The sequence below is a fragment of the Camellia sinensis genome, chromosome 7 (genome assembly GCF_055761805.1).
Source record: "Camellia sinensis isolate YWXY chromosome 7, ASM5576180v1, whole genome shotgun sequence".
Lineage (NCBI taxonomy): Eukaryota > Viridiplantae > Streptophyta > Magnoliopsida > Ericales > Theaceae > Camellia > Camellia sinensis.
In genome coordinates this window covers 190804121-190828471 of record NC_138967.1, presented here as the reverse complement: position 1 = coordinate 190828471, position 24351 = coordinate 190804121, and the positions used below count along the sequence as shown (strand labels likewise).

The following is a 24351-nucleotide window of genomic DNA, read 5'->3' as shown; positions in this document are numbered from 1 at the left end:
GATGCTGACTAATTGTGTATTGACGCGTGGATGGTTGAGCAAAAGTCAGGGTGTAGTCGATTGGTTACGTAATTTCTAAGAGTGATGATAATGTGTGAACCAGTGTGTATAATAATTATCTATATTTACAATATTGGAGGATAGCAGTGATTTAGACCCCCTCAATTTTCACCATCCCCACACATACATGGTGGGTGGTAATTGGAGGAGAAGAAAAAAAAGAAAGAGAAAAAAAAAAGTGACCAATCAAAAAAGAAAGGGGGTCAAAGGGGGTGGGGAAAGGGGGTCTCAATCTTTATTCTTGTTGGATCCGTGAGGGTCTATCACGGTTCTCATTTTGATAATTTAAACTGTTGAATATGTAAAATTTGTCGAGTAATATATGCCTATAAAAAATAATATTGATCAGATATTAATAACTATGTGATTAAATTAATTTTGTATAAAAAAAATAGATAGTGAAAAAAGAAACGATTGACAGAAATTTAATTCGATGAGATAGCTATCGATATCCAATCAACGTAATTTTTTACAAATATATAATACTTGATAAGTTCTACACATTGAACGATTCAAATAACCAAAATAAGACTTGTAATAAACCCTCACAGGTTAACAGTATCCTTAAGCCTGATCTGATTAAAGAGTAGCCCAATCCTTTACAATTAATATCTGATACAATTTTTAGGTATTAAAATTGGATTAACCTTGTTTTGGGAAATAAGATAAAATTTAATTTTTTGATTTTTTTAAATTTTTTTTATAAAAAAATATATAAAAAAAAAAGAGATAACATGGCTTAAAAGAGATTGAAAAAAAAAAACTGACTTTTAAAAAAGAGGCCATAAATGTGCTAAGAAATGAACCAGATTTGGATCCAGTTACAAGTGCGCAGTTTGTTAAATTTATTACAAGAAATTAATTAATTGAAGATATTAATTAGGGGAGTTAGGCCAGTCCTTTAAATTTAATTTAATTCTCATAACTTCTTGACCCAAATTAATTTAGCTCATCCCCCTATTTTACCTTTTTACAAAAATCTCTATTAATTACTAGTTCGAGTGAATTTTTGTAGATAAAACTAAGTTTGGCAACTCTAAAATAATTCATCTTTTTATTTTTTTATCTTTTTTTCATCACATCACCTCTTTACTTATCTGTACATCTTTTTGTAAAAAGACAAAGTACACTTATTTAGGTCATTCCAAACAACCCCTAAATATGCTTGACAGATGGTTTAATTGTGACCCAGTGGTTAAAAAGTGGAATTTGGAAAGAGAAGGTACGCATGGTTCTCTTTTAAAAGGGCAAATTACATATACTTCTCTCGAGATTTACTTAAATTACACATACTCCCTGAGGTTTGAAAAATTACAGATACCCTCCTGAGGTTTGTATTTTCATAACAAATTGCCATCTAAGGTTTATATTTTCATAACAAATTACCTCTTAATTTGTTATGAAAATATAACCTTCAGGGGATATCTGTAATTTCTCAAATCTCATGGGGTATTTGTAATTTAGCTAAACCTCGAGGGGAGTATATGTAATTTGCCCCTTTTAAAATTGTAATTTTAATTAAAAAAAAAATTTCAAAACCCCTTTTAAGATTTATAACCAAACACATAGGGTTGTTTTTGAAAGTTAATATTTTGATTTTTTTTTGAAAAAAAAAATATAAATGGGGTGTTTGAGAACCCAACTTTGAGGCTAAAATAATCTCAAAGTCTAATTTAGCCCACTAGTCTTAAAAAATATGTAAACTAACGATTTATGTTTAAAAAAAAAAACAAAAACAAAAAGTAGGCTCGGCAGACCTATACTGTCTGTGACAGTGTAAGTTGAGTGCAATTATAGCCTAGTCTCAAATGAGTAAATGACCATTTTGTCCTTTTGGACCAATTTTGAAAAAAGTAAGAGTAGGGACAAATTTGTCATTTCATTTTAAATATCATTTCAAATACATTTTTCAATACAACAACTCAAATAAAAATTCATTATAACCTTCCAAACACAAAAACTAAAATAGCGTACTAAAATACCTAAAAATCTAAAAAATCTCTAAAATAGCCACTTTACAAACACCCACAAAGAAGTAGAGAAAAGTTATGACTCAAAATAAATTAAAAGTCAAAAATTAACTTTTAACCATATTTCCAAATTAGTCCATAATTTAAAAATTATTTTCAAAATTCATAATCAAACACACAATTCGCAACCAAGCATACTAATATTTCCTTTTTAGTGTAATGACCTACTTTTTTTTTTTTTTTTTTTTTTTCTTTAAAGGTAAATCGGAAAGGGGCCGGACGGTCTCCAGTCTAGATTTAAGACAGTCCGGTCCAATTCGACCCATTGAGTCCATTTTTGAACCCCTTTTATATAATCAAAACCGTTCACATTTTAAAATTTGTTGAGTACATTATTCTTGTAAAAAGTCACGTCAATCGGATAACGGATACTATGCATTCGGATCATTTTGTTTAAAAAAATAGACGGTTCATAAAAAAGCGATTCGAAACCATGGTATCCGTTATCCGATTGAAGTGATTTTTTTATAGAGGCAATATACTCAATAAATTCTAAAATATGAACGGTTCAGATTATTAAAAAGGAGCCTAACAGTGAGCCCAATAGACCGGACTAGACCCTCTAGTTTAGATGGTGGACTGGAAACAAGCCCGGCCAATCGAAAATTAATGACCTACTTGTTTAGCACACTTTATTAAGGGTGTTAAAAAAAAGCTTAGCTTCTCTCTAGTTCTAAATCAGATTGGAGAGATATTGTTAAGTTTATTGGGTTTATTTTTAGATTTCGTTTTAATGATCCAACCTGTTAACATTTTCAGACTTGTCGAGTACATCGTCCCTATAAAAAACAAAGTCAATCAGATAACGAAAATCATGTATTGTGATAATTTTTATAAAAAAAAAATATATACAGTGAAAAAATAAACAATTCATACAAAATTAATTCGAACACATGATTTTCATTATCCGACTGACTTAATTTTTACTGAAATGATGTATTCAACAAATTCTAAAATGTAAACGATTCAGATCAATGAAACAGAACCCAAAAGTGGGCCCAATGGGCCAGACTAGACAGTCCAATAACTGAACAATAAATCAATTAGTCTAAGTCGCTAGTTTGATTTAGCTTTTATTAGTTTCAATTTTGATTTTGGTTTTAAAAATAGTTCAAGTGTTCAAATTGGCCCCATTTTCAATTCTAAGACTTTGGTTATAATTTCGAACCACATTGAATTGTAATATATTGGTTTATTATTTTTTTATATTTTATATCTAAAAATAAAAACATAGAAATGTTTGATTACAATTTTAATTTTCTAGAATGATAAAAATCAATTCGACCCCTGATTTACTTTAAAATCATATCAATCCGATCTGTAAACACCCTTACACTTTATAAAAGATAAATAGCATACTTTTCACATTTTCTATCATATAATTTAATTCAAATTTACTTTCTATTCTTATTATTTTAATTTGATCATCATATTTAAATTAACCGTCAAAATTCACAATTTTGTAACTTTTTTTGTTTGGGTGAATACAATTTTGTAACTCACCATCACATACAAAAGAAAAAGATGCTGAGACGTTACATAATGATTTTGAGCTGCCAAACACGCTCTCACCCTCCAAGACACACAAATGCAGTCCCAAGTACTATTTTTTGCTTTCAAAACACAAACTGATCATAAAATTGAATACATAATGTATATTTTTTTTGAATGAGGACACATAATGTATGAATAAAGCTTTGGACCCCCAGTGGGGGTACTGGGGGTCCTCTCCCATTGGTCCAAAAAACAGTTTTTTTTTTTTTTTTTTTTTGAGTTTTCAACCAACCCCAGGACGACACGTGGCACTGGGGTCACTGGGGGTCACCCCAACTGGGGGTCTGTAGCATTGCTGATACTATTATGTATCTGACATCCTAATCAATTTTTGTAGTATTCTTAACAGAAAATAGAATGACCAAATTGTAGATCAAATATGGCTTCAAATCTCCAAACACCTCGCTTACTCAGAAACCCATTACTGCAACTCTCGTAATCTTCAATGGTTCCGTCAATCTCCTCGCAAATGTTCGTCATAAACAATCCAAACTGCGGTTCACCTCCAACCACCACAAACCTTAGCGGTTTTGAGGATTTGCTCCAAGCCTGAGGCATTACAGGCAATGATTTTGGGTTGCCAAACACGCCCTCACCCTCCAAGACATACACAAATGCATTCCCAAATACCAAATTATTTTTTGCATTTACCAATACACTCATTTTACTTCAAACATCACAAACATGTAACATGAATGGACAAGTAGAAGTATCACTGAATTAGAAAGCGTATTAAGTCAGCATTAAAATTCCAAAATGGAAATTAAGTACCCTAGATATGAAAGCAAAATAGCAAGATCTTAAAAGCATATCTCTGAATTAAACCCAAACATCCATTATTTTCTGCGACAAAGCTCTAACACGGAACTGAAGGGCGATCAAGTTGACCTACGTAAAGAGCTATTCCTTTCTCTGCTTATCACTTGGAGATGTCCAGTTTTGTTTTGCTGCTCATAGTAGGGGGAAAAGAAAAGCAAAAGCAAAAATGTCAATTAAGGATGTTATAATTGACATGAATGACTTTTTCTTGGTTTTATATGAATAAAATTACGAACTGAAACACTTAACTGGGTATGAATTGGACACAAGATGGTGTCCCATATCCCATATGGAATGTCACTGTTCTTCCTGGAATAATATGTTCAGCCAAAATGTAAGGTTAGAAGCAAGTGAAAGTAATTTTTGAACAAGTTCTCACCATATTGTGAGAAAAACATGCCCGGTACAACTAGAGAAGATCTAAAATTTAAATACAATTACCATCCATATGATAAACATAAGTCTGCTAAATACAACAAAAGCACGAGATTTTCGGTCAGAAAGTGTTTTGGAAGCTATGCACCATCACGAGACGAAGTCAAATGACCAATCTACAACATAACCTTTTCCTTCTCTCCTTTTTTTTTTTCCAAGGTACATTTACACATCATAACTTTACTAGTGGGGTGCAAGTGTTTGCAATTTTATATTTAAATTTTTGAATAGTTTGATGATTGAGGAAAATTGATTAACAATTTTGAACGGTTTGATAGAGGAAAAAAAACTATTCTAACAGTTATTGAATGGGAAGGGGTGACAGTTATTAAGCGGAAAAGATATTCTTAAAAAAGTAACAAATGTGACAGCTTTTATATCAACTGAGGTATATGTTTTATATGACAGTATAAATGAAGAGGCGAGCAAATGCCAAAATTTTTTTAAAAAATGCTTCCAAAAAAAAATTCACAGTCATTGACATTAAAGTAGTTATTTTTCCATGTTGCAAGCATCATTAAAGTGAAAATATATTATTTTCGTAATTTTTTAATTTTTTTTATAAAAATAGAAAGAGTAATATAATAACTTATAATGATTTTTTAATTTTTTTGTTAAAATTTCAAATCGCCAAATGATGCCCTAAATTAGACAACTTTAGTAGTTTTATGAACTATGAGATAATGTATTATAAGGTAATATTACTTCAGAGATGATCTTTTAGGAATTGAATCGTAGCTTTTAACATGCAACATTTTTAGAGGTGTTTCATTGACATTAATTAACCTTTGGAGAGAGGGAGAGAGTAAAATTACAGCTTCAAGTCGGTCAACTTTGTAAATAAATAATTAACGCTTGGAATAAGACAGTTTCTCAGAACAAACATATCACAGAGGTCATGTTTGTTTACCAGTGTGGTACGGAGGATTAGAGTGTGATGACGGTGGGTCTCACCCATAACTTGTTTGGTAGTGTTTTAGCAAGAGTGAGTAATAGTTTAATCGGTTTAGTAATCTCCCTGAGTAAGGGGATTAGTTTGACTGAATTTTGAATGAGATTAGAAAAATAGTGAGTGGATTAAATCTATTTTATATAAAATTTTTATTATTTTAATTTTTTTTACCCAGTGCACTTATTTGTTTTAAAATTTGTTTTAATTTTTTAAAATTATTTATTTATTTGTTTTATATAAAAATAATTTAACAATCCCATCACTAATCATCTCCCACTAGGGCTGGGCATAAGATTATCCGAACCGTCTAACCTGAATTGATCAGTATACAAATAGGCAGTTTCACAAACACAAAGAGGACAGATGCAGTTTGGAATATGGTATTATTGTGGGGTGCGAACCGCAACCCACAATAACCTGCCTGCACTTAGACCTTTTTTTTTTTTTTTTAGGGAGACTTATTTATAAGTCCTTTTTCAAACGCTAATGCTAGGTTAAGTCATGTGTAATTTCTTATAGAGTTTCAAGTCCTATTTAGATAAGAATGTATTCCACAAGATTCTACATAAACGTAACGTGACGTGACACTTACATAAACGTAACGTGATGTGACACCTACATAAACGTAACGTAACGTGACACGACACCTACATAAACGTAACGTAACGTGACACCTATATAAATGTAACGTGACACCGATACGTAACGTGACACCTACATAAACATAACGTAACGTGTCACGTTACGTTTCGCAAACTTAATGAGTTTTTATTTTTTTAAATTGAATATGAAAATATTGCTGGTTTATGTTAGTGTCACGTTACATTTTTATATAAATATGATCTATGGCAACATTCAATTTCCTATATAGGAAATTGAATGTTATTATATAGGAAATTGAATGTTACCATAGATTATAGGCGTCACGTTACGTTTATGTAGGTGTTACGTTACGTTATGTTTATGTAGATATGATCTATAGTAACATTCAATTTCCTATATAAGAAATTGAATGTTGCCATAGATCATAGGTGTCAGGTTACGTTTATGTAAGTGTCACGTTACGTTTATGTAGGTGTCATGTTACGTACATGTGTCACGTTACGTTTATGTAGGTGTCACGTTACGTTACGTTTATATAGATATGATCTATGGTAACATTCAATTTCCTATATATGGTTTTACTATTATTTATGATATTAACAACTAATATTGAGAGTAAATGTGTCAACAAACTTCCCACATGACTTATGGGAACATAAATTTTTTAATAAGACCATATGTAGCATAAGTCTCCCTAATAAGACTTATAAATAATTTTTCTTTTTTTTTAAACCTAGAGTGTTCATTCATCCTAACCTACATATTTTTGCCCAACAAACATATGCATGGAATTAGAATTTTTTGAAGCTACATGTGATTCATGATGGAGTTTGCGAGTTTGCAAATATTTTTATTTTATTTAATGGGTTTGAATTGGATGAAATTTGATAATAATTTATTATTATTTTATTATTACATTTTTTATGAATGTAAAAGTTAATGAAAAATTACTTTTAAGTAAATTTAAGATTTTGAATGATTTTACTTTAATTGTATTGTTGGATTGTAAATGATTTTGATGATTTAATTTAGGATTTTGAAAGATGTGCTTGTGTTATTTTTTTTTATTTAAAATTTAGGATTTTGAATGATTTGCTTGTATTAGGAATTGATTTTATTGTGTTTTCAATTTTATAAGTTTTAATTCATTAATTATTAATGTTGAGTATTTTAAAAAATGGAGAGAAAATGAACCAAAATAAATATTTACAAAACAAAAAAAAAAATGCCTAAAAATAAATTTTTAAAGAAAAAAAGTCAAATTCATAAACTGCCCGCAATCGTCCACACATCCGTAAACCTTATTCACACAAACCACAACAAGCACTGTGGGTAGTTACGGGTTCAATTTTTTCCAAACCGCACATATGTGAGCGGGTCTAAACCGCAAACCGAACCGTCCAAAACTGAACCGTAAGCACCCCTATCTCCTACACTATCATCAGAAAAGCATCCTCAGCTGACCTCCTAAATCATTCCCTTACCTATTTTAGGGGGTTGGAACTCCCTTATACCACCCATCAGCTTCCTTATAAGTCACCATAAACTAATATTTGCTACAGTTTTAAAATATTGTATCTATTTAGTTTATTTAACTTGTTTTATTTATGTGTTTCTTTCGCCCCTCTTTGGTATCAAAGCCAAGTTCGTAAATGATATATGCTTGTTGTCTAGTTATTTCAAATTAATTCCATTATTCTTATTTCTTGTTAACATATCTTTGTCCTCCACTCTGTTAGTAGCCACCCACCTTTTGTTTCAGATCTTCTGTAAGCCCTTAGGATAGGCTGTGAAAAGATATAGGAGTTCCCGGAGAGGGTATGAGCGAACACATAGTATGTGAAACCATGATAAGTTATCCAACTTAAGAAAATTGAATTAATTTTATAAAATCAAAATGAATCGATTATTCTGAAGTAACTTTTCAGTTAGCTCTAGATCTACTACTTTAGCTCCTATACCTAGTACAAATTTACTAGTCTTAGTGACTCTTTATTTGTAAGGAGTCACTGTAGCTCCCTTATATATATATACTAGTGGTAAACCCGTGCTATGCACGGGATTGGTTTAATAATGTGTAAATTTTTTAATAACGCATTAATTTCTAAATTTACTCATAAAATTATAATCATAATGCATAGAGATCATCTTTTCAAATTTCTTAAGTGAAGACAATATTTTAAAGCAAATATTCATAAAATATTTAAATCATCCAATTGAGTTGTTTTTCTTAAAACAATAAACTTGATTTCTAACTAATGAAATAATATATATTAACAATAAATAAGATGTTTCTCAATAAACTTAATGTCTAAAACATATATATGCTAAAAAAACTAATAATAAACTAAATGTCATAAATTAAATCTATCTATATTTGATAAATTAAAACTCAATAGATGTCGGTCATCATGTCCAAATGTTCCAAAAAGTACCTGTAAAATAAAAAAGTGTTAACATTTTTTTGTTATCATTTTTTACATACAAACAAACTTTAAAAAAAAAAATATAGATATATTACCTTATGAGGAGTGATGATTTAATTGTCCTCATTTTTGGGTTGTTGCTTCACTTCATTCTCTTCAACACAATTATTTTGTTGTTGCTGCTGCTGCTGTTCTTCCACTTTAATATTTTCATTACCAATGCGTTGCTCCACTTCATCCAATGCTTGTAAACAAATCATATCATTTTCAATTTCCTCCAACATAACTATCAATGCTCTCATGTCTGGAAAGTCCTTTTTAATTTTTTTTATGAATTTCTTGAATAGGCCATGAGGTTGGAAGTGTGTTAACTATAGCATGAACTAATATTGTAATGTGGGGCTGGAAACCTTTTTTCCTAAGCTTATAAAACACTTGCCCTTTATGTAACATATGCTCTCGTGCCGTTAAATTTGGAGTCATCCGCGCTTGCTCAAGTTCAATCCATAAAGGATGAACATCACGCTCCTCCTCCATTAAAGCATCCATTAAGTCTGAGGCATCTTTGATTTCATGCTTTTGAAAAATTGTTTCCTTTACTTCATTCCAGCTCGATGGTAAAAGGTCTAATATTGTTTCCACCAATTTTTTTTCACTTATTTTTTGTCCTAATTTTTGCATTGCTCGACATATTTTGATTTTCCAATCAACAAAATTTTCTACTGGTAAACCCTCTTTATGTGGTACAGTTTCAAATTCATTTATGGCATTTTGCATCGCCAAACGATCACTACGGTGCAAATTTAGAGGAGGCCGCATATTTATATGCACAATGAATTTAACACATTTAACATACAATTACATAATGTTAGTCAAGTTGTTTTTAATAATAAACCACATTAATTATTATTTGAGTAAAATTTATAATGATTAAAAAAAGAAGGGTACTTAATTATAAAATAAAATAATTGTATGAATTAAACATAGTATATGTACTGACAATTAAATTAAATATGAACATGTAAATTTCAAATGCAACATATGTTTTCATGTATGAAATTACTTATTTTAAATAATCAATATATGAAGAGAAATAATAAAACAATTGTTTCTAGGAAAATGAAACACATTTGAAACTCTTGAACAAAATTATTGATCAATGCCACTAAAAACTTCTATGTAAACTACATTTTTGGTGACATCATCCGGTATGCCTTGTTTATTAATAATCAACACCTTTAAGCCTGATGGGGAGGTGACACGTGATAGAGCTACATACAGCTGGCCATGAGAGAAGACTGGATTCGGAAGATAAAGGCCCACATTCTTCAAAGTTTGCCCTTGACTCTTATTTATTGTCATAGCGAATGCCAACTTTATTGGAAATTGCCTTCTTTTCATTGTAAAAGGAGCATGATTTTTGGAAGGTGTTAAAACAATACGTGAAAGTAGTACTTTCTCACCAACTCTAGACCCTGTAATAACTCTAGCTTCAATTACTCGATTTCCCATCTTATCAACAATTAATCGAGTGCCATTGCATAATCCCAAAGATTGGTTGACATTTCTTAGAAGCATTATTGGTGTTCCAACTTTCAACTGCAAACAATGATTTGGAAGTCCTGGTAAATTCAAAGAATGCAAAAGTTCAGGAGGGTTCATGTCTTGAACATTGCTCTCACTTTTTGTTGGACACAATTTATCGGCACTGTTAAAAGTTTTCATCTCTCCAGGAAGCATCGAAAGCATAATAGAATTGATTTCATCAACATCACTATTTTTAGGAGCTAAAATGCCTCGTTCTTTTAAGTACGACATATCCTGATATTTATTTATGAAATCAGGATAAGTGGCATCGATTAACTGGTGCAAATCTCTTTCTCCATTTTTTATAACAAATTTTTCTGGTATCTGTATCCAATTAGGTTCATAGCCTTCACTAAATGAGCTTCCCATTATTTTCCCTTCACTAACCAATTTAATCCACTCTGCAAAGTCACATAATTCATGACGCGTATGATTAGAAATATTTTGTGCTGTAACACGCATATTTCTGGTAAGATGCAAAACTTGACAATGCTCCCAAATTGTTGACTTAGGTAATGAAGCTTCCACTGTTTGTTCACGCCCACCTCTAGGTACGACAGGCAATATTTGTCTAAAGTCACCACCAAGCACAAATAGTTTTCCACCAAAAACCCTATCCTCTGAACAATGTTCTGTATTTTTCAATATGTCCCTAAATGTAGGATCAACAGCTTCAAAAGCATGACGACTAACCATTGGTGCTTCATCCCATATAATTAACGACGCCTCTTGAATTAACCTTGCCAAATCTGTCCCTTGATTTATTGAACAACATGATGAGTTATCAGGGTCAAGTGGAATCTTGAAACGGGAATGGGCAGTTCATCCCCCGGGTAAGAGCAAAGCTGCAATACCTGATGATGCAACAGAAAGAATGACCTTCTTATCGGATCGAAATTTTGCAATTAAAGTGCTCCATAAATATGTCTTTCCAGTTCCTCCACTGCCATACACAAAAAATAAGCCCCCATGACGAGTGGAATAAGCTTCCATTATGGTGTTAAACACTTTCAATTGGTCATCATTCAATCCCACATATAAAGATTCAAAAGATTGCATTTCTGAAATGCTATCGTAGTTCAATTCCTCCCTTATGAGCCTATTAGTAACCATTTGACCTGATCGATATGATGGTAGTGGCATCGGAGGAAACTCTTTAAGAGACCTTCCATTCTGATTTAGTATGTGCTCAATTTCAAGCAATCCTAAATTTTTCAATTCACATTCTTCGAAACTTATATTGCCATCCCCAATTTGCCTTTGTACCCTATTTTGTAAATCATCAGTAAGGTCAAACCAATGATTCTCCCACAATTCATATGCATTTGTAACCTCAGAAAACATTAGCATTGAGCAAAACATATTTCGCAGTTGAGCACCTGACGCCCATGTTGAGGCTTCTGTTAAAGCTGCGTCCCATTCATTATCATCGTCAAGTAAGCCAAGTGCAAGGCATGCAGATTTAAATGTTGGGTGCACAATGCCATTAACGGTTCTAATATCTTCATAAGATTTTGCACCTCGAACCTTGGTAAGCAGCATACGTAAATAATATCGTTCACCAGAATTAGGATGTGCATAATACAATCTACCTATGCATATTTGTTGTTGCCTCATTTTCCACTTCTTCTGTTTCTGGTTCCATACCCATGAGCTAGGAAACTCTTCATATGTTAATGTATTCGGCTCTACATGATCTCTGTTTGCTTGAAACCACCTTGTAAACATTGTCTCGTGAACCCCCGGCTGATTAACAATTGACGGAATGTTATCTGTGTCTCTAAATAGAATAGATTGTTCCCCAGGTAGATGGTACTGCAACCGTTCAACTGAAGGGTATTGCTTTTGCAATTCAAACTCAAATATACGCCAGCAACATTCAATTGCGGAGATATATCGACAATCTAAGTATTGTTTTACCTCATCAGCCTCTCTATACCGATTTTGTCCATCAATGTTAAGTCGATTAACATTATCTTCAATTACAACCGTTGCACGATCAGGACCTTTATGTATGTACTTATATAAGTACTTGATCAATTTACTGTGTGCACAACGCTCAATATTGATATGGGCATCATACAATACAATAAGATCACGGTTGTATGGAATAACCCATCTGTTGTCAATTTCAAATCCATTAACCATGTATTTTTTCTTTGTATCCCTTCGCCTATAGATAGCAAATCCATTTTCATCAATACTCGTTTCACTGCAAAAATTCTTCGGATAATGTTTTGAACATTTTCCATTCACCATACATGGGGCATTAGGATTAGCACTGCCACAGGGACCATGTATCATGCACCTCATCACTGTTTGAAATGCTAATGGATCTTCATCCTTATCAGGAATTTCAGCACAAATTATATCATCAATTTCCTCTAGCGATTTTATCTTGTCATCTGCTGATAATGTCAAGATAATGTGCGAATGCGGTAATCCTCGCTTTTGAAATTCAATGACGTGAATATCTATTCAAGAAAAAATAATATTATTTGTTAACTTCAAACTAAATTTAACAAATCTAATTGACCAGTTCAAATAAAAACAAACCTGCAATTATTTTGCCAAAGAATTTTCGGTTCTTGAAATATGCCATCAGTTGTTTCAATTTAATTCGAAAAACTCTCGCAAGTATATCCGGTATATCCTCTGTGCGTCGATTTGGAATGCGCGCTACCTCCTGTTGAATTTCTAACCAATTTGGGTTACATGTGAATGTGACATAAAGGTCAGGAAATCCCATCTTTCCACATATTGCGATCGCATCTTGGTAATGCTGAACCATATTTCGTGGGCCGCCTGTAAAAGATGATGGCAGTATAAATCTCCTACCAATGGCTGATGCATCACTGTCACCCACAGTCACAGCATCTTCTAAACCTCTGTACAAATCAGTCCGCAACACATTCTGTTTATGCCTAATGAAGTTTAGTCTATCTTGCTCAATAGCTGCATAACAATCAACAACAAATTGTTGGAACAAACGTCCCCCTTGCAATAGCGTTTTCCCTTCTCCAACTCGAAATTGAAGTCTAAATGCATAAAACTCTCTCATTGACACTCCTTCTCGTTTGTTGTTTGTACCCAGAGTAAAACTTATAGACCTTCTCCATCCATCAGTCCCATAGGGAAAAAGTAATGGATATTGAAGTGGCATGTATGAAGGATGTGTTTCATTAATCCTTTGTAAATGTCCATCTATTTTTCTAACAATTATGTCACGATTTGTAGTGCTTTCAGACCCATCACCAACAATTAATGCAGCAATTTCAGTTGTAGTGGGTCTAGTGTACTGTCTTCCATTCCTCGAACTCAAAATGCGAATATGCAATTCTTGAGCACCATTCTCACGAATCATGTCTCGAGCAGTGCGAAAAATTGAAACATATGGATTGATGACATTCAACATTGACTGTAAACCTTCTAATGTGGACATATCAATTCCCGATGTGCCACCACACCTATTCATAGCATCCATTCTATTGCGAATTTCATGCTCAGTGTCATAAATATAGAGTTATGCAAATTTAGGCCTTGTTTCAGGTTCCGGTAGTAGAGAACCAATTTTATGAAAATTTGCTCCACTAATACGAAAAACATAGGGACCCCTTCCATCTAACACTGATTGATCAATTTTCCCACCCATGGACGTGAAGGATAATGGGGAGTTATATGTCCTTATGTGTTCCCTGAATCTCACATGAGTAAACTGTTGTTGTAAAAATTCAGGAGTTTCTGGCAATAAAGGCAACATCACTTGTCCACTTTGACAACATAGACTAAATTTTGGTTGACTCAATGGACTATCTCTTACTTTTTCCTCCATCCACATCATTGCTTGACATCTAGAGCATGTTACTGTTCTCCCACCAAAATTTGAGCGGTCTAAAATTTTTCTCCTTCTAGAACGTGTGGTAAATGTACTAGCTGAAATTATTTAGATTTAGATTATAATTATGAATTTCTATTGTCTGTAAGAAATTTGAATAGAGTACATAGTTGGCTAAATGTTTATTACCAGGTGGATGTGCTCTGCTTGAAGTTGGTGGTACAATATTAGGAGCTCGCACTTCTGATTCATTTGTATCTAATTCATTAGATATAGGAATCTGAATTCCAATGTGACTAATATCAGGAGCATTGTCATTATTGCAACTCCATGTTTGTCTAAAAGCACCACGTTGCATTCTTTTGAGTCTCAAGATTGTGATCCTCAAATGTCGATTCTCCTTTTCTATTTTCCGAAGGCGATCCTTTAATGTAGGATCATTACGATCATATCGTGTTAAAAGTAATCTTCTTTTTGCCACCAGTCGTGCCAACTTGGAGGAAAGATATTTTCGATATCGATTTTCATATTCTTTATCAACACCTAATATATAATATAAGATCATATTATTATTTTTGTGATTCTTAAAATATTATTGAAAATGTGAAGGTCTCACTAATAAGATTGTAAGAAAATTTGAAATTTAACATTATTGTGTAGAAGTCAATAGATTACCACTATGACGGGCACTGTTTCGTAATATTTTTAATCGCAAAACGATGGTTCTCAAACGTCGAGCCTCCTTTTCTATATTGAGAAGACGAATCTTCAAGGTTGGATCATTACGATCATAATGCCGTGTCAAAAGCAGTCTTCTTTTGGCTACCAATCGAGCCATCTTGGACTTAAGTCGTGTTTGATTAATTTCTCGATTAAAAATCATATCCATCCTGAAGAGAGTATTAAGTTGAAGCTTATATAACTCATGCTATTAGTTTATAGTATAGATAATGACTTAAGGATGTGTAACATATGACTTTCTTATAAAAAACATGATAATCTATAATTGTTTGTAGTTAATTTTGCACATTGAAATGGTTAACTCCTACATGATGACATTTACTGTAGAATCCATATAAATAGAATGTATCAAAGATCTAAAATCATGCAAGTTATATATTTATATATGATAGCCAGTAATTGTTTCTAGTCATATTAAAATCTACTAAAAAAACCCACAAACATGGTAGTCTATAATTGTTTATAGTTAATTTTGCACATCGAAATCATCAACTCCTACATGATAACATTTGATATGAAATTCATAAAAATAATATGTAATCAAAGATCTAAAAATTTGTAATTCAACTTCAAACTTGGAAATATCAAATGGTTAACCAATTGTTGCTGATTTATCTGGAATTTACCTTAAGTTTGCTTGCCTTATTCTTCAATAGAATTCAAACTGGAATACAAAAGATAAAGAATACAAAATCTCAGTAAGTACCGTTATTTGTTGTAAGTACATAAAAAAATTTAAAAATCTATTATACAACATGGATCTACTCAGGAGCTAATGTAACTATTTGTAAAGAACTTATAACACAATAGTTTTGTAGTAAGCAAAGATAATGTAATCAAATTATTGTTATACATGGGGAAAAAAACACAAAGGAAAAAAAAGATTTATTTTGATTTATTGTTAGATTTTTTTTGAAGATTTTGAAAATTACAAAATAAACACAAAGCGATGTCTTTTTGTGGATGTGTATTTTTTTTATTAATTTATTTAATTGAGATTGGGATTTATTTAATTGATTTAAGTTATAGATATTACTAAATTTTATGTGATAGACATCTGATTCAGTGAATTGTGAGTGTTGGATATGCATGAGTATATTGTAGGAATAAAAATTATGGGTTTCTTTTTCTTTTTTTTTTTTAAAAAAATAACGTGATAGACATTGAATATTTTTAGTTTGTATATATGTTCTTAATTTATTTAAGTTACAGATATTTGAGCTTTTTTTCTTAAATAACGTGATAAACATTGAAATTTTTTTTATGTGATAGACATCTGATTCAGTGAATTGTGAGTGTTGGATATGCATGAGTATATTGTAGGAATAAAAATTATGGGTTTCTTTTTTTTTTTTTTTTTTTTTAAAATAACGTGATAGACATTGAATATTTTTAGTTTGTATATATGTTTTTAATTTATTTAAGTTACAGATATTTGAGCTCTTTTTTTTAAATAACGTGATAAACATTGAAAAAAATAGTTCACAAAGACAAAATAGATTGTGAGTGTTGGATATGCATGAGTATATTGTAGGAATAAAAATTATGGGTTTCTTTTTCTTTCTTTTTTTTAAAAAAATAACGTGATAGACATTGAATATTTTTAGTTTGTATATATGTTTTTAATTTATTTAAGTTACAGATATTTGAGCTCTTTTTTTTAAATAACGTGATAAACATTGAAAAAAATTTTATGTGATAGACATCTGATTCAGTGAATTGTGAGTGTTGGATATGCATGAGTATATTGTAGGAATAAAAATTATGGGTTTCTTTTTCTTTTCTTTTTTTAAAAAAATAACGTGATAGACATTGAATATTTTTAGTTTGTATATATGTTTTTAATTTATTTAAGTTACAGATATTTGAGCTCTTTTTTTTAAATAACGTGATAAACATTGAAAAAAATTTTATGTGATAGACATCTGATTCAGTGAATTGTGAGTGTTGGATATGCATAAGTATATTGTAGGAATAAAAATTATGGGTTTCTTTTTCTTTTTTTTTTAAAAAAAATAACGTGATAGACATTGAATATTTTTAGTTTGTATATATGTTTTTAATTTATTTAAGTTACAGATATTTGAGCTCTTTTTTTTAAATAACGTGATAAACATTGAAAAAAATAGTTCATAAAGACAAAATAGATTGTGAGTGTTGGATATGCATGAGTATATTGTAGGAATAAAAATTATGGGTTTCTTTTTCTTTTTTTTTTTTAAAAAAAATAACGTGATAGACATTGAATATTTTTAGTTTGTATATATGTTTTTAATTTATTTAAGTTACAGATATTTGAGCTCTTTTTTTTTAAATAACGTGATAAACATTGAAAAAAATAGTTCATAAAGACAAAATAGATTAAAATAATTAATAAAGATTTTTTTTACATCTAATTCATAATCTTTTTTTTTCTCCCTCATAACTCAAATCAACTATAAAAATTAAAAAAATTAAAAATTCAACTATCATTTCAAACATAAATTTTTTAATCAAATTAAAATAATTAAAAAATTAACTAAAATAATTTATTTCCAAAAAAAATACTAGGTGTTTTTTGACTTTTTAATATTAGGCAGAAAATTTAGGGGGTGTGGTTTTGGTAAAAGCATCCAGTTTTCCTTGCAATTTTCTCAATATATATATATATATATATATATCTATACTATATATCCTTGTGAACTGTATATAAGAAAAAGAAGTAACAAATTTGTTTGGATAGTTTTTTTTTAATTTTTTTCGTTGACAACTTGATTTGTTTGAGGTGGGAGGGTAAACAGATTTGTTTACAAAATCTCAAATGCTTGAAGAAAAAAATAAATTATTAAAACAAAAGAAAAAGAGAAATCAAGACTTGCCTTCAATGGCGGATTGTTGGGTTCACTGCTCATGAATGAAGTTGATGAAATAATGGTTTAAAAAATAGTGAATGAATAGCAGCTACAACTATACAATATTCACCAATAACGAAAAGTACATGATTATATTGACATGCAAAAGAATCAAAAATTTAAAATAAACCATTGTTACCTTTTACAATGGACGAAGAAACTCTCTGTGACTAAAAGAATCTGTCACTATCCTACGTAATCCACACCTATCCTGAAACATGAAGGCTTTATAAAAATCAAAACAACAAAAACAAAGAAAAATAAGACAGAAAGAAAGTTCTGCAAAGAATGAAAAAGCAACGGTAACAAATTTTACCTTTTAAAAACAATGCAAATTATTAAAACAAAAGAAAAAGAGAAAACAAGACTTGCCTTCAATGGTGGACTGTTGGGTTCACTGCTCATGAATGAAGTTGATGAAATAATGGTTTAAGGGGATATGGATGGATGGGTGGTTTTTTTTTTTAATATATCAATCTGTTGTAGGATAGTGAGAGAGTGGGTGTTTGAGGATATGAGAGATTTGTTTGAGGTGGGAGAGTAATAGATTTGTTTGGATATTTTTATTTATTTAATTTTTTTCCGTTGACTGCAATTCTCAACATTATCAATAGTCTCCTTCATAGCTTCTTCTTTTTTCTCATATCTATTTTCAAATAATAATAATAATAATAATAATAATAATAATAATACGGCAATTTAACTCCCGAAGTATGTGCAATCGGGATTTTGATTTTGTTTATTACATAGTTAGAGTGTACGTATATTCATTTTAATGTATAAAATTGTGCAATCGGGATTTTGATTTTGTTTATTACATAGTTAGAGTGTACGTATATTCATTTTAATGTATAAAATTGTAATATATTATTAGAATTTAAAATTTATAGTTAATTTAAAATTTTTCATAACTACTTTTAAATTTAAAAACAAAAATAAAGTAATTGATTTGTTTGAGGTGGGAGAGTAATAGATTTGTTTGGATAGGTTTTGTATTTTTTTTTTTTTGACAGTTTTTTTATGGATAGGAGTTGTGGGTAGTGGGAGAGTGGGAGTGAAACTCTTTGAGATTTGTTTGGATAGGTTTTGTATTTTTTTTGTTGACAGTTTTTTATGGATAGGAGTTGTGGGTAGTGAGAGAGTGGGAGTGAAACTCTTTGAGGGAGCTTTTGTTGTTAAGAAAGTCTTTGAGAGGGAGTGAAAAGAGCTATCAACTTAAAAGAGAGGTGCCACGTATTTTATAGATTTATGAGAATTTTAGGATGATATTTTGAAGCTTTCTAAAACAGCACTACATTCTAATATATATATATATAGATAGTATAGATATATATATATATATATATATATATTGCTTTGCTTTGCTTTGCTTTGTTTAGAGAATGCAGTATACATTTATGATTTTTATTTTTTTAAATTTATAATTAAAAATTATATTTTAATAGAATAGAGAAACAATAGAGAGTTTGTTAATAAAATAGAGTAATAGGGAATTTGTTGGGAGAAAGTAGATGAAAAAGTAACTTTTAAAATAGGGAATGAATTTTTTAATAATATTTTAGGGTAAAATATAAATAAGCTGGTAAGGATGATCTAACAACCACATTTTTACTTAATTCTCTCACTAATAATCCTTATATTAACAATTTCTTATCTAATCATTCTCTCACTAATAATTTCATCCAACCTAATCTGTCAAACAAACGTAGCCAAGTAGACAAATCTAAAGCAAACGATTAGAGAAGGAAATATTCCGTTGTGTCCATACTCTTTTCGTCCAAGCTCCTTGTTTATCCGATCGACCTGCGAGCACAACGACGGTGAGTTACCCGGCGGTGTGTGGCCGGAAAATCTCTCTGACGGTCAAATTAGCATGCACACTCAGGGAGAGAGAGAGGAAGAGAGAGGGCCGGAAAATCCCTTTGACGGTCAAATTAGCACGCACACTCAGGGAGAGAGAGAGGAAGAGAGAGATATATCACAGTGAGTGTTTTTCACCAAAAAATGTTCCATCCCCAACATGAGGGGTGCAGTCATGCTTATATACTTTCTGTGCTCACCTCTACATCTATTCGCTTATTGACACGTGGAGTTGCTCTCCTATTTGTCAGCACAAATTCAGCTAAACAACACCTAATCAAACCGCCAGTTGGCATTGATGGGAATGGGCAGCCCGGCGGAATTATCACAACCTCTTTTGACCGAGCTACTTAACGAGCCCAACAGTGCCACTCGCCGAGCTCCATCACAACTGTGCTCCGTAGCATTCCAGTACGGCCGAGCTCCAGACAGGTTAGACCGGTCCAAGGGAGACCTTTTCGCCGAGCTACATGCGCGACCAATAAGCCCGGGTTGACAGACGATCATCTCGGCCGAATGGGCCCTCGACCTCAACTGAGCAAACCAACTCTGGATTAGCCCAAGTTAGCTCGGCCCAAACGCGCTCGGACCTCTTTTTAGCCCGGTCATTACCATGGCCCAAAGTCAGATTATAAAATCTCCCTCACACATATGATATTACTAAATAAGACAAATGTGACAGCGTTAAAAAATATGAGAGAATGTAGTAAATTGTGATTGATAAAGATATGGCTCCGTTTGGCAATGAGGTTTGGGGCTATTTTAGCCACAAAAGACAAAATAGGCTATTTTAGTCACAACAAACAAAATATCACATCCAACCCATAATCATTACATTATTCTCTCACAAAAAAAAGTCAAAAAATCAAAAAGTCCTTCTCAAATCAAATTTTTTAGCCCAGACTAAAATAGTTAAAAAAGTCAAAAAGTTAACTCACTTCTCAAATGAAGACATAGTCCTGTGATGTTTCTAGAGCACTTATTAATTTTTCTGTAAAAAAAAAAAAAAAATCATAATGCACATGTTTTGAGAAGTGTATTCATAATTTTTCCCTTAATTTAAACATTTATTGATCCAAACTTGGTGAATTCAAAAATATTTTGTTCCCACCCTAGGTTGAGCCTACACCGCATGTATATCGTGAAAAGAAACAAAATGGAAGATTCACCCTGCGTCAATACCTAGCTTCCCCCCACTCTCTCTGTCTCTCTGCCACCATGGGCGAGAACTCTAGCTGGAAAACAAAGCCCCACCACCAAACAAGCCTGTTAAAATATATCATCACCTACCACCTCCACTCAACTCACCTACCACACACACTCACCTACTCCCCAATCCTCTCCTATATAATGAGTACCTCACCATCTGTAATTAACACATCAATCAATAAATCAATCAATAATACATCATTTTTAACATGGTATCAGAGCAAGGTTAACTACCTAATCATTCTGCTTCACCGGCGGGCGGCAGTCTCGCCTTGGCCGCCCGCCGGACCTCTACACATACCTTCCATCCGCTGCCCCAAATCCCATAACTGAATCATCGGAATAGTCGCCGTCGTCCACGGCTTCACCGGCGAGTCGAGCTGGCTCATTCAGCTCACCTCCGTCCTCTTGGGGAGAGCTGCCACTTCCTTCACTATGTGCCTGGTGGGTATAATGCTGTTGCACAGATGATGAACCTGGCTCCAGCTCCTGTTTCAAGAAACATGGCTGCACCTCCTCCCATCCCAGATGGTTCTTCCCCATCTGGTGTTAAAACCCGAATGTGCAACAAATATAGTACTGCCGAAGGCTGCAAGTTTGGTGACAAATGCCATTTTGCCCATGGTGAGTGGGAACTTGGCAAGCCTGTTGCTCCATTACAGGATGATTCTCGTGCCATCGGAGCTATTCTAAGCCGTTTTCCAGGCCGGATAGAGCCACCTGCACCAGCTCCTGTCACTGGCTTTGGTGACTCAGCCACTGCCAAAATTAGTGTAGATGCTTCTCTTGCTGGAGCAATCATAGGAAAGGTTGGTGTGAACTCCAAGCAGATCTGTCGCCAAACAGGGGTGAAGCTATCTATTCGAGACCATGAATCAGATGCAAATCTTAGCAACATTGAACTTGAGGGTACATTTGATCAGACCAAGCAAGCAAGTGCCATGGCAGCTGCAGCATACCATCAGTACCTCTTGAGCGCTGCTGCCATTAAAGCTTTGGGATCTTTCCGCAGCAACCCCACCAACTAAAAAGAGAAGAACCCAAAAGAGAGAACCAGAGAGAGAGAGAGAGAGATCAGGCAACTCTTTTTTTTTTCTTCTTTTTTTTCTTTTGGGTTTCCCACCCACGAGAGCACATGTTGTTTTTTTGCGAAGAGTCCGCCAAACTTGCATCGCCATTCCTCTCTCTCCCTTTCTTTTTTTTCACACCCACAGCTCCTTTTTCTTTCATCACATGCTTCCCTTTCTTTTCTTTTTTTTATTTTTCACTTTCAAACCCACTATTCTTTTTTTAATCCACCCACTCAACTTTCTTTTATTTTTAATTTATATCTATATATCTATATCTGTTTATTATACAATATTCCACAGACTCTCTGTCTACTTTTGCCAATCCCATTTTCTTTTCTTCTTTTCTTTCTTTCTTTATTTCTTTCTTTTCATTCTTTTATTACATCTATACCCATATCCATCATCACACTATTTATTTATTTATTTCTTTTCATCACCTTTTGCACCTCCCTCCCCGACTCCCTCACCACACAATCGAATTTTTATTTATTTATCTTATCTTTTTTTTTTTGTGTTCCCTTTTTCACAAAAAAAAAAAAAAAAAAAACAAAACAAAAAAACAAAACAACAACAACAAAACCATTACAGGTTTTTTCAAACCGTGGGCCACAAACCTTTTTTCCTTATTCTTTCTTTGCAACCACAAAAAAAAAAAAAAAACAAAACAAAAACAAAACAAAAAAAAAAAAAAAAAAAACAAAAACAAAAACAAAATAGAAGAAGACGAACTGCACACCACACTCATTTTATTCATATCGGGCCTCACCCCGATCACCATTTTACAAAAAAAAAAAAAAAAAAAAAAACCCACAAACAAAACAACCACACCCACAGTGGGATTTTTCTTTTCCCTTCTCTATTCTACTGCAGGTCTCTTCTTCTTACTTTTGTCTTGGGTGTCCCGTGCCAGTCCGGTCTCCGTGCTTCCTAGTCCACCGAGCACGTTCACTCCCCCATACTCCTCCACTGCAGCATATGGCGGACCTCCAAATCGGAACATCACGGTGGCCTTCCGCTTCAACTCCTTGTTTTCTGCCCTTAGCACGCTTATCTCTGCTCGCGCATCCTTATACATGCGTTGGAGCAGAGCCAGCTGGGAGTTTAACTGCTGCACCTCATTTGCCCTACTCTGCAGCCGGTTCGACAAGTTTGTAACCGCAGTCATGGTTTCCACACATGACTTTAATGTATACTGATTGGCTTCCACATCCGACTGCACTGCCATTCTTTGCTCCACAGACCGCATCGGAAAGTTCAGCGGAGTAAACTCCGGGGCACTCGGTTGAGGTTCCAGTGCCACCGCTCCAGTTCTCTCTCTTGTTGACTCGTTGAGGTCGGGAAAGAGGGTGAGCAGTCCACGGGAAGACGAGGCCATTTTCTGGGCAACAAAGTGTTACAGACTATCTCTCTCAGCACAAGGAACTCTCTTTCTCAGCAACACGAAGGATTTTTCAGAGGTTTCTCTCAGTTTTTCTCTGCCTCAGCCTCTGCCTTCGTCTTGGTTATATAGCCAAGGCAGCCACGCGTATCATGCGCCGCTCAGCGCCAGACGACAAACGGGCACGCCAACCAAGGCACTCACGTGCCTCGCCATCATGTCCGGCACACCTTTTGATGAATTGGGCACGCCTTTTGATGGCACGCATTTTTGACAAAATTGGGCACACCTTTTGAGGGTGCAACTTTTTAAGGGTCCGACAAGACTCTATAAACTGTCCCGACATAGATTCCGGTTAGTTTCTACATGGGTCCGACAAGACTCTGTAAACTGTCCCGACATTGATTCCGGTTAGCTCCTTTATGGGTCCGACAAGACTCTGTAAACTGTCCCGACATTGATTCCGGTTAGTTTCTACAAGGGTCCAGCAAGACTCCGTAAACTGTCACAACAGTGTCTGTTACAACGGTCCGACATGACCCTGTAAACTGTTTTCTACATCGGTCCGAAATGACCCCATAAACTGTCTTCTACATCGGTCTGACACGACCACACAATGTCTGCTACAACGGTCCGACATGACCCCATAAACTGTCTTCTACACTGTTATGACACCACCATACAGTGTCCTCTACATGGTTATGACACCCCCATACAGTGTCCTCTACAACGTTATGACACCACCATCCAGTGTCTTCACCAATGGTCTGACACGACCATACAGTGTCTCTTATCCTTTTTTTATTTTTATGTATTTTCTTGTTTTGCTCCTCTCTCCAAACTCAAGTTGGTTAGTTTCTATCCTCCTTGAGTTTGCGGGGCTGTTAAAATATATCATCAC

At 33.2% G+C, this 24351-nt stretch overlaps 1 protein-coding gene and 1 pseudogene across 1 annotated transcript; one reads left to right on the top strand and one right to left on the bottom strand.

Moving 5' to 3' along the window:
- Positions 1 to 10028: 10028 nt before the first annotated feature.
- On the bottom strand, positions 10029 to 13950 carry LOC114289620 (uncharacterized). The gene is made up of 3 exons (XM_082881509.1): positions 13023 to 13950; positions 11321 to 12940; positions 10029 to 11221 (listed from the first exon to the last, which is right to left on the bottom strand). Exons 1-3 carry the CDS (start codon positions 13948 to 13950, stop codon positions 10029 to 10031), a joined length of 3741 nt encoding a protein of 1246 aa, XP_082737635.1.
- A 7378-nt stretch (positions 13951 to 21328) lies between these two features.
- Positions 21329 to 22156, top strand: LOC145795540 (zinc finger CCCH domain-containing protein 31 pseudogene; annotated as a pseudogene).
- The last annotated feature ends 2195 nt before the right edge of the window (positions 22157 to 24351 follow it).